Source organism: Trichechus manatus, unplaced genomic scaffold, assembly GCF_000243295.1.
Source record: "Trichechus manatus latirostris isolate Lorelei unplaced genomic scaffold, TriManLat1.0 scaffold00081, whole genome shotgun sequence".
In the NCBI taxonomy this organism is placed as follows: Eukaryota; Metazoa; Chordata; class Mammalia; order Sirenia; family Trichechidae; genus Trichechus; species Trichechus manatus.
In genome coordinates, this window is record NW_004444017.1 from 4,307,103 (window position 1) to 4,319,108 (window position 12,006).

At 35.3% G+C, this 12,006-nt stretch overlaps 1 protein-coding gene across 1 annotated transcript in view; it reads left to right on the forward strand.

The window, feature by feature from the left end:
• ERC1 (ELKS/RAB6-interacting/CAST family member 1) overlaps nt 1-12,006 on the forward strand; it is a 541,536-nt gene that overhangs the window by 250,098 nt on the left and 279,432 nt on the right. Inside the window, exon 13 of the mRNA XM_004381205.2 lies at nt 2,799-2,934. Within this exon, the coding sequence (XP_004381262.1) occupies nt 2,799-2,934 (136 nt within the window). The remainder of the gene's footprint in view (nt 1-2,798; nt 2,935-12,006) is intronic.

Genomic DNA, 12,006 nt, shown 5'->3' on the forward strand with positions numbered 1-12,006 from the left:
TGTTAGGGAAATAGCTTTATGAACTTGAGATGGGAGAAAATTTTGTGAAAAAGTCACAGAATTACGGATCATAAGGAGAAGATTGATACATTTGGAACAATTAAAATTTTTAAATTCTGTGAACGAAAAGACAACATAAAGCAATCAAAGCAATAACTCAGATTAGATGAAAATATTTGTATTACATATACCTGATAAAGGATTATTATCCAGAAGTATAAAGAATATCTAAAAGTCTGCAAGAAAAGATATCCTCATTGAAAAATGGACAAAAGACAAATATAACTATTTCTCAGAAGTGGAAACAAGAATAGCCGAGTACCATATGAAAAGATGTTCAGTCTCAGTAGGCAGGGAGATGCAAAACTATAAGATGTTGTAGTGAGTTGCCATTCAACTGCCTCTAACTCATGGCGAATCTGTGTAAAACAGAATGAAACATTGCCTGGTCCTGTGCCATCTTCATGGTCCCTGATATGCTAGAGTCCATTGTTGCAGCTACTTTGTATTTTGAATACCTTCCAACCTGTGGGGCTCATCTTCCAGCACTATATTGAACAATATTCTTTGGTAGTCCATAGGATTTTCATTGACTAATTTTTGGAATGCACATCATCAAGCCTTTCTTCCTAGTCTTTTCTAGTCTGGAAGCTCCACTGAAACCTGTTTACCACGGTTGACCCTGCTGGTATTTGAAATACCAGTGTAATAGCTTTCAGCATCATAGCAACATGCCAGCCACCACAGTCCAACAAACTGACAGATGGTTGGTGGACAGTGATATACTATTTTATATCTACCAGACTGGCAAAATTTAATGTTGAAAAGCAAAGATGTCACTTTGAGGACTAAGGTGTGCTTAACCCAAGCCATGGTATTTTCAGTTGTCTCGTATGTATACAAAAGCTGGACAATGAATACGGAATACTGAAGAAGAATTGCTGCATTTGAATTATAGTGTTGGCGAAGAATATCGAATATACCATGGACTACCAGAAGAATAAACAAATACGTCTTGGAAGAAGTACAGCCGGAATGCTCCTTAGAAGTGAAAATGGCAAGACTTCCTCTCACATACTTTGGACATGTTATCAGGAGGCACTAGACCCTGGAGAAAGGACATCATGCTTGCTAAAGTAGAGGGTCAGCAAAAAAGAGGAAGACCCTCAAGGGGATAGATTGACACAGTGGCTGCAACAGTGGGCTCAAACATAGCAATGACTGTGAGGGTGGTGCAGGACCGGGCAGTGTTTCACTCTGTTGTACATAGGGTCACTGTAAGTCAGAACTGACTCGACAGCACCTAACAAACAACAAATGCTATAGCACAGTGAAAATGGAGGGGAAAAAACTATAATACACTCATTGAACAGTATGAGTCTCCAAATATGTATTGAAAGGAAAACACCAGTTTACTAATAAACTTTACATATAAAATTCAAAAACATGCAAAACTAAATGGTGGTGTTGCTAGTTGCCATGGAGTCAACTCCGACTCATGGTGACCTTACGTATGACTAAACTGAAAAGTTGCCCTGTCCTGTGCCATCTTCGTGATCCTTGGTATGTTTGCGTCCATTGTTGTGGCTACTGTTTTAGTCCATCTCACTGAGAGTTTCACATCGTTTTTGAAGACCCTCTACTTTCGATGCCAGCGGGTTTGGTTTGGCTTTGTACTTTACCAAACAGAATGTCCTTTTCTAGTGATTGGTCTTTTATGAATACATCTCCAAAGTAAGCGAGCCGAAGTCTAGCCATCCCTGCTTCCGAGGAACATTCTAGTGGTATTTACTAAGACTTATTTGTTTGTTCTTTTGGTATATTCAGTATTCGGCACTAATACCACAATTTGAATGCACCAATTCTTCTTCTGTCTTTCCTTTTTTATTGTCCAGCTTTTGAATGCAAATGAGGCAATTGAAAAGACCATTGCTTGGATCCATATATATGTAGCAAAACTGTAGTAAAAACAAGGGGAATTGAAATACACTGTTCAGGATAGAGCTTTCTGTTAATGGGAAGGCAGTGAGATAGGATAAAACACATAGGGAACTTCACAAGTAGATATAATGTTTTATTGCTTAGGCTGGGTTCCTAAGCCTTGAAATCATTGTTATTTACCTTACCAAAACCAATCCAGACCCTCTGCCATTGAGTTGGTTCTGACTCAGCAACTGTGTAGGACAGAGTAGAACTGTCCCATAGAGTTTCCAAGGCTTTAAATGTTTATGAAAGCCAACCACCACATCTTTCTCCCGTGGAGTGGCTGGTGGGTGCGAATCACCAACCTTTCTGTTAGTAGCCGAGCGCTTTAACCTCTGTGCCACCATGGCTCCTATTTATTTGACATATACATCATATATAGCCTTTTGAATGTTCAAAATATTTAATAATAGTAAAATCAGAATTGTATTACAAGATCTGTCTAAATCAGACATTCTAATATTTCATAGCATTAATGTTAGGAGACTGTTTCCATACTTTGAACATTAATTTCTGACTTGGTTTCTTTTTTCTGTCATTTCAAAGTAATCCATGCCTTTCTTTTGTTTTATGATTTCATTGAGCTTCATAAAGTATATGCTGGAACACATGTTCTTTAGAGGAAAACTGAAACATCGTTGTAAACAATTTGCTACTATTGGTAGGAAGGAATTTGTAAGTATTAAAGATGATTTGCAGTGGGAATGTTTGTTGGCTTTCAGTGGTTCCTTAGTGTTAGTGGTGTTAGTCTATAATAAACAAATTTTTTCTATGCTTATATATGAAAAGCTTGATTTTTTCCCCCTTATCAATAGGCAAGTGAAAGACCAGAATAAGAAGGTAGCAAATCTGAAGCACAAGGAACAGGTGGAAAAAAAGAAGAGTGCACAGATGCTAGAGGAGGCTCGACGAAGGGAGGACAATCTCAATGACAGCTCCCAGCAACTACAGGTTAGAACACAAGGAGAATGTGAAAGGATCTGGTGAAGAGATTTGATCCATAATTGCATGTTGTTTTTCTCTTCATCTGTATCCTCCTCTTTTTTCTCTTTCTAACCCTGCTTGCTGCCTTCCTCCCAGACCAACTGTTTAGCAATAAAAGAATGGCTTTAAATAGAAATGGCAAGTTTTATTCCACAGCTTTATGAAGATACCTCAGCATAGGAGAAAGCTCATCTTGCTTCAAGTTGATCACACTCAGCTGGTAAGTTTAATGCCAGTAGGTTCTGTTGACCTTCAGGGTAGTCAGTATTTAACTGTTTGCCAGTTCCATTCATTAAAGTGTATTAACTAATCTCTGTCTAACTTCCTTTATTTTTCCCATTCTTCCTTTCTCTTTTCTTTCCACTTTTCCTTTTTTCCCTTCCTGTATCTCTGTTTCCTTCTCTTATTATAAACATTTAATTCAGAATAATTCACAATGATACAGGACATATAGACTATATTGTTTCTTTTCAATAAAGAGTGATAACTGATATGTAAATCTTAACCATTTGCAGTTTAAGTTAAGTCAGGCTTAATAACAATAGTAGCAGGCAACATATGATAATTGCCAATTAGATGCCTAGTATTTGAAACTGGGCCATGGTCATTCATTGTTTCTACCCTTCACTGTAATCCAGTGAGGCAGGTGGTGGTATCCTCATTTTGCAGATGAGGAAATAGACTGAAAAAGACATTGAATGCCTTAGCTAACTCCATATGGCTTTCTAAGTGGCTAAGCCATGATTTTTAACCAGGACTTCCTGGATCTATACTGTGTCCTTGTTGTCTTGACCATAATACTTCAGAACAAAGACTTAGATTTTAGAGGGAATACCATAAATTTGCTGGAATCTTCTGAAACTCCTGCTGATATTGTTAAGTTACTGTTAGATTGGTTTTTCTCTCGTTACAAATTCTAATTGGTTATGATATAATTGCATAATCAAGAATCTAAATCTTTACTGGAGAGATTTGGAGAACTTATTATCTAGAGGCATTTTTAGGCTTCAGAAGAAATCCATGAAGACTTTACTTTTAAATTTCTCTTTTCATTCCTCTTATATATAACTTTTTCTAATGATAAAATACATATTCCTCATAGAAATAGTATCAAGGTCCTCGAATGCATCAACCTTTTGAAAACGGTAGAATACCAATATTCCCTCATCCTTGCCAGCACACAGTTGGTACTGGCAATTTTCTATTCCTCCTGCTCCTTTTTTTGTGTGGAGGGAGGGAGTCAGTCTCATACTGAAATGTTTTATTTTTCTCATTGCCATTGAGATTATTTTTTCATGTTTTGAATTTTCATTTGTTAATTTCATTCAGATCTCTCTTCCATAGTGACTTTTTGAATCAAAATTGACTCAATGGCAATGGGTTTTTTTTTTTTTTTTTTTGGATCCTCATTTTGAGAGCATATAGATATTTACTTGTAAATATTTTTAAGTTGTTTCTTGCTTTCATTTTTATATCTTTTAATTCATCTGGAATTTAGGGTGTTCTTGGTGTTTTTGGGTATTTTGTGCGGCGTAGGTTTTCTCTTTCTTTATAGCTAACAATTTCACTAGAATATTAGTAGGAAATTATTTCATTTCTCACAAGTTTGAATCAGTATCTTTATATTTTATGATATTGTGTAATAGTAGACTATTCCTAGGATTTCAACCCAGTTTTTCGCCCTAGCTCCACATTGTTTTTTAATTATAGGAAATACTTTATTTTATGGTAAGGCGAGCCTTTCTTTATGTTAGCCCCTGAACTGTATCATTTGTCTCCTGTTTCTTCCTCATTTAATGTGTTTTCTGTTACCAGTCTGTCTTTGTAAACAGATGTTAGGATAATACACTCTCAAAAGTGCTCTCCAGTGTAATCTTTTATTTTCGCTTTATGTAAGCTGAGAGATAAGACAGGTTTTATTTTTTATTTATATTTTACATATAGAGAAAACTAATTAGACTAGATAAGTGACTTTTCCAAGGCGTCTCAATAAATGATAGATATTAGAGTGAAGAAAAATGATAGCTGGTAGCCATATGCAAGTTACACATAGATGTAATTCTTTCAAATATAGTGAAAAGAGCACTGGACTACAAATTAGAATACTTAGGATCTGATCTCAGCTTTTTTACTAACTAGGTCAATTACTTAATCTAAACATATTAATAGCAGTGAGCATGCCTAGCACCCAGATTGTGGTCTCTAAATATGATTCCCCACTAAAAGAAGCTAGAAATTCTTGGAGACATGGCCTATTCCAGGATTGAAGCAGGAAATGTACAAGATAAACCTAGAGCAATGGTTCTTAAACTTTAATGTGCATTAGAGTCATCAGCAGGGCTGATTCAGTAAGTTTGGAATGAGTCCCAGGATTTGCATTTCTAATAAATTCGTAGGTGATGACAGTATTGCTGCTCTGAGGACCACAAGCATTATGCAATAGAAAAAACTAAGAAGCTGTCAAGACTACTGGGGTCATATCAGGAGGACACAGGAGCATACTAGGATGGCAGTTTGAACATAATAAAAGACTAGGGATGCAGTGGATTAAAATAAACCAAATATTTTTAAATCCAAAAGTTTCATAATGATGCTACAAAAATAATATGGAGATTGCTAGGACATCAACCCATTACTGAAAACACGTAAATAAAGGGAAAGAGTGAAGCAGTTATACTGCCTTCATGAATGAACTGTATTTCAGGGAAACCAGTAATTGATGATGAGAAGTTCTTTATTGAATTCCAGCTAATAAATGCAGAAGGAATGATAGAATTTAGAAAATTACCATTTTGCAACCACTAAAACAGTGGATTTAGGCAGCAGTCATCAATGCTTGTTAAAAATCACTAGATGAAATGTTCATGGGGAGCAGGCTGATACTACCTGAACCCATCAATAAACCTTTCACTTTTTTCAAAAACAAAGATAATCAGACATTTCGAGCCTCCTGCTGTGATACACATTAGGGAGGACACAGTACACGTCAAAGGAGTCAAACCTGAATTTGATCATATGAGGTAGAGGAATATGTTAATTACATATGGAAATACTGACAACTAAACTTATATAATGAGAAATTCTACTGACAGATAACTTGGTTTCTTCAATTAATAAATGGCAAGGGAGAAGAAAAAGACAGATGGACATTACAGATTAAAAAAAATTAAAATAATGAGAAAACATATAACTTAAGGCAAATGCAATATTTAGAACTTATTTGGATCCTGACTTGAATAAATTAATTGGAAAAAGACTCTTATGGTCATTGTGGGAGTTGTAAATACTTACAAGATATTAAATATTATTTTAAAAGTTTAAGTTATTTTAGGTATTCTGGTATTGTTTTATGTTATCAATTAGAGGTACATACTGAAATATTTATAGACAAACCACATGATATCTGGGATTTTTTTTTTTTTTTTAATTCCAGTAGTAGTGAGGGAGGTTGATGAAAACATTGGCCATTTTTTTAAATTTTAATTTTATTTATTTTGTCATTGTTGAGAATATATACAGCAAAACATACACCAATTCAAGAGTTTCTGCATGTACCACTTAGTGACATTGATTACATTCTTCTAGTTGTACAACCTTTTCTGAGTTGTTCCTCTCCCATTAACATAAACTCACTGCCCCCTATTGTTGCCTATCTAGTCTTTCAAGTTGCTGTTGTCAGTTTGATCCTATATAGATAGTTCTTAAAAGAGCTTAATGCTCAAGGCAGACATTTTTTTACTAGTTAAGCTAAACTTTTATTTGATTTTAAGAAAACTTCAGGGGTTATTTTTGGTTTAAGGTTTAAAGATTATCTTAGGGCAATAGTTTCAGGAGTTTAGCCAATCTTCATGGTTCCAGGAAGTCTGGAGTCCATGAAAATTTTAAATTCTGTTCTGCATTTTCCCCCTTTTGTCAGGATTCTTCTATACAGTCTTCGATCAAAGTGTTCAGTAATGGTAACTAGGCACCATCCCGTTCTTTTGGATTCATGGCAAAGAACATAGGCCATCTTTTGATAATTGTTAAAGTTGAGTGACAACAACTTGGAGTTCATGGTATTACCCTCTGTATACGTTTGTGTATGTTTGGAAATTTCTGTGGTAAAATTGCTAAAAAACAGACATCATTCAACCTCTTCAGTCTGTTTTCATATCTCTAAAATGAGGTATAAAACAGTCTGACTACATGGATTTTAGTGTATCTTTCAGTTCTAAACTAACCTGTTTAAACATATTTATGCGGCCTTGAAATGGAATCCTTGATTCTAGCTTGGTGTCTTAGCCACACTCCTTATTTGTGTTTTGCCTCTCTCCCTTGAGAAATAATTTTTCTATTTTCCAGGTAACGTTTTGTTTCATACTTTAGCTTTTCTTTTAGTAATTTCTTCAGCTCTTTGACTCAGGTCATCTGCCTTTGCTTTCGCTGTTTAAAAATTACAGTTTTTAATTAACATACTAGAAAAAGTAATCCATAACATTTAAATTTGCTTTCATCCTTCCCAATTTTCTCCTAAATTTTAGTTTTAATCATTTGTAATAATAATATGTATACTTTTTTGTATTTTGTTTTTTGAAAACATTGTTATCATTAAATATTTCTATGAATTGTGTATTTCATGATGGTGCACATACTTAATTTTTTCAAATGAATCCCAAGTTCCATAGCTTTATAGGTTCCTCTTTTGGGGAACATATTATTTATTTCCAATTTTCACTGAATAAATTTGTACAGATAATTTTTCCCCCGATTGGTTGATTTCTTTTGGGCATTCCTCAGGACAAAATTATTGGCTCAAAGCATATGAAATATTGTAGCTTTCCCTAAATTTCTATTCATAAATGTTGAGCCGATTTATAATACCCCCAGCAATATATAAGCATTCCATTTTCCCCCATAGTGACTTTGAGTCTATTTAATTTTTTTGCTCGTTTCATACACATAATGGTATTTTCAAGTTGCTTTGTTTTATTTCTTTAATGATGCTGTGTAGTTTTTCCAAATAATGATTTATTATCTGGAATCCCCCACATGTCAGATTTTAATTACATTTGCTAACCTATCAAGAGTATCTGCATACAGTATCTACTTTGAATTGATATATATTTGAGTAATGATGCTTGTCATGTCTGTTTTTTTCCTTTCAGTTATTTTTCTTTTGATACTGATTTGTTACATTTATTCAATAAACTTTTCTTTCTTTCTTTTTTAACCTTCTAATGTGCTTACTTTATCCTTTCAAGGCTATTTTTTCATTTATCTCCCATCTTTAACAGAGCTGCTGTATGTTTCCTCTAGTTCTTTAGCTATGTGTGTGTATATATGTGTTTGTTTATTGTGTTTATCTCTTTGATTCATATGGAATTCATTTTGATGCATCTTATGAGCCATAGATTTAAAGTATTCTTTCTTTATCCTGGTACCCCGTTCTCCTAGTAGCATTTAGTAAAAAATATTTTCTATCTGCCCAATCATATACTAAATATTACAGAAGTTTCCATTAACTTCTAGATTTATTGTGTTTATATTTAGTTCTATACATATTTTTTTTTTTTGCAGTATTGTTTACAAAGTTGGCAGGGAATCTCCACCATTGTTAACTTAATCTCAAAACTTTTTTTCCTAAATAAATTTATCAGTTTGTCAGTAACTTTTAATATATCCTTTGGGACTCTTTAGTCATATTAAATTATCATACTAGTATTTTAAAGAGTATTATCACCTATAGTATATTCAGTCAGCTTCAGCCAGGAACTAAATTTATCTATTTTTTTAGTCTATATCTTCATTTATTCTTCGTCATGTTAAAAAAAAGAAATGTTAACTGTCAGGAATAAAATCTTTACATTTGTAACAGTAGATGTTCATAGGATTGGAATATGATTGTGATGTAACTAGGGAAACATGACAGATTGTATAATTATCTTATAAAAGGAAGCACCCATTTCATTAGGAGAAAAATTTTTTATTTTCCTAGTAGAATTATCTGAGAAATTTGCCTAATGGGATTTCATTTAGAGCAGTGGTTTTCATTTGGGAACTGTTTGGGCCCTCAAGGCACATTTGGCAATGTCTAGAGACATTTTTACTTGTCACAACTTGGGGTGTACTACAGGTGTCTAGTGTGTAGAGGTCAGATGTGCTGCATTCTATAATGCAGAACTACCACCCACAACAAAAATTCCCTCAGACCAAAATGTGAATAGTGCCAAGGTTGAAATACCTGATTTAGAGACTTATAGAACACCAGTTATTTATTCAAGGAGCCCTGGTGGTGCAGTCTTTAAGAACTTGACTGTTAACCAAAAGGTCAGCAGTTTGAATCCAGCAGCCGCTCCTTGGAAGCCCTATGGGGCACAGTTCTACCCTGTCCTATAGGATTGCAGTGAGTTGGAATCAACTTGGTTGCAGTGGGTTTAAGACCAGTACTGTTAAGGTAAAATTCTGTGATGGTAGTGCTATTGGACCAAATAATACTGATTAGATACATACTTTTCTGGTGCTCTAATTCAGTGTGAGATAGTGCCAGGACTGTGACAATGAGTAGTTTACCTAGCATATACTTTATTCATTGCTTTTGGGAAGACAATTCCAGATTGAAGTTAATGTGCTAGATTGAAGGTATTCGTTATTAATTTAGCAAAGACTTAATGCTCTAAAAGTATTTAATGTTTGTCACACTGTTGTAATTGAACCTGTTTGGTTATATTTTGTTTCGCTGGAATAGTGGAAGAGCAATTGATTGGAGTTTTTTGTTTAGGAGTTCTTCCTACGAGAATTTTTTGTTTTTCAGATTTCTGGATGTATGTTGAGGTCATCTGTTGATGTTTTCTTCCCACATTTATTTTTTCTCATAGTTTTTAAATATTTCTCCTTTTATGCAAAGTAGGAATAGTAAAATGAAACATTGTAGCCTTATTTCTGTTTTGAGAAGGAATTATTTTATATTTTAGTATTTCCACTATAGGGCATAATAATGATTGTAGTATTAAAATATATATTCTTTATCATGTTAAAAAAGAAATCCTTTAACGAGTATACGAGACCAAAAGGGAAACATTTACCCAGAAGTAAAGATAAGAAGGTAGGAAGGGGTAGGAAAACCAGATGAAAGGAAAACGGGAAGCCTAGGGCGGAAATGGGGAGTGTGGACACAGGGTGGGGATTGCAACCAATGTCATGAAACATTTTGTGTACTATTTGTTGAATAGAAAACTGATTTGCTTTGTAAACTTTCACCTAAAACACAATAAAATATTTTTTTAAAAAAGACAGTTCCTCCCTATAAGCATGGAATTCCCATGATTTTCTCATCCTGATCCATGATCATTGTGCTAGACCCAAGACAATCAAATGTTTCATTTTAGAAAGTATGCTCATTTACTTTTGCTATATTTTTTATGTGTTTGTGCTAATATTTGTAATTCAGCTGTAAGCACCCCATGGAGTATTGTTAATAGATATCTTTGATGGTAGTGACATTAGTTATTGATGATGATAATACTCAGTTGCGGTATGGGAAGGTGATGTTTTGCTGTCCCTGTTGAAATAAAGCAAGATGACTTGCTATGGCAAGCATAAATGAAAGCCTCTATACTTACTGTTTTGAACTTTGATGAGTAATGAATATTTCATTTTTATCTGATGCCATCTTGGCATCTGTCTTAGTCATCTAGTGCTGCTATAACAGAAATACCACTAGTGGATGGCTTTAACAAAGAGAAATTTATTTCCTCACAGTAAAGTAGGCTACAAGTCCAAATTCAGGGCGTCAGCTCCAGGGAAAGGCTTTCTGTCTCTGTTGGCCTTCTCATAAATCTTTCTCTGGACTAGGAGCTTCTCCATGCAGAGACCTGGGGTCCAAAGGATGTGCTCTGCTCCTGGCACTGCTTTCTTCATGGTATGAGATCCCCAACTCTCTGCTTGCTTCGCTTTCCTTTTATCATCTGTAAGGGACATATTCCTTTATGCTGGATCCAGGATGTGACCTTAGTAAGGGTGTTACAATCCCACCCTAATCCTCTTTAACATAAAACTGTGATCACAAAATGGAAGACAACCCACACAATACTGGGAATCATGGCCCAGACAAACTGATACACATATTTTTTGGGGGACATAATTCATTCCATGACAGCATCCAAAGATAAATTCTGCTAATCATGTTGATAAACATATAATAAATCAGGTATTTTTTTGTGTTTATGAAGATTAAAACTTAGTTTAAACTAGAGGATGTATTTTTTACCTCTTATTATCCAGTGACTGCCAGTTACAGTGTTAAGTTCATCAGTGGCTTTACTCTTCAGGTAGAAGTTACAGTTTGCCACAAAGCAAAAAAGTACTGCTTTTGTATTCTTCCTTTCTTTATTCTGAAAAATAAAATAACATTTTAAAAAGTGCACAAAACATGTACAATGCAAGTAATAAATATAATGTGATCATCTCAAGAAATTAGAACATTGCTAGTATCCATAAGTATGTTCCTTCCAAATCATTCTTTCTGGCAGTTAAGATGACAGGGTAGTCAGACGCCTCATAATGTCCCTCTTACAACAAAGACTCAAGAAGACAAGTGAATCAGATATAGATAACAACTTGGGAACCCTGAGTATCAAAGGCCAGGCTGAAGAATACAACTGTGTGCCAAGTGGAAGGAGAGACTGTACAAAAACAGCAGACAGAGAATTACAGATCACCGGCGCCCTGCCAGTTTAACCGGCACAACATGACCGTATTGAGACAAAGCAAGCAGTGTTCCCAGCTGAAGCTCCATCGCTTGGTGCAGCAAGCAAGACCAACTCTGCAGCCATGTCCAGAGCCGGGTGGGAGTACAGAGCTAAGCAGGGTGAAAGTTAAGTGCACTCACCTCACCTACCACATTTCCCCAGCACCCTGTGCTGGAGGCCAGCAGTCCTGTGGTGCCCTGTACCCCCTTATCCATCGCCCCCTGCACACGATCATGGTCCAGCAGTACCCATCGCCACCCTGCCCCCTGAGCCGAGGGCGAACCAACCAGTAGCATCTGCTCCTTTGCTCAGC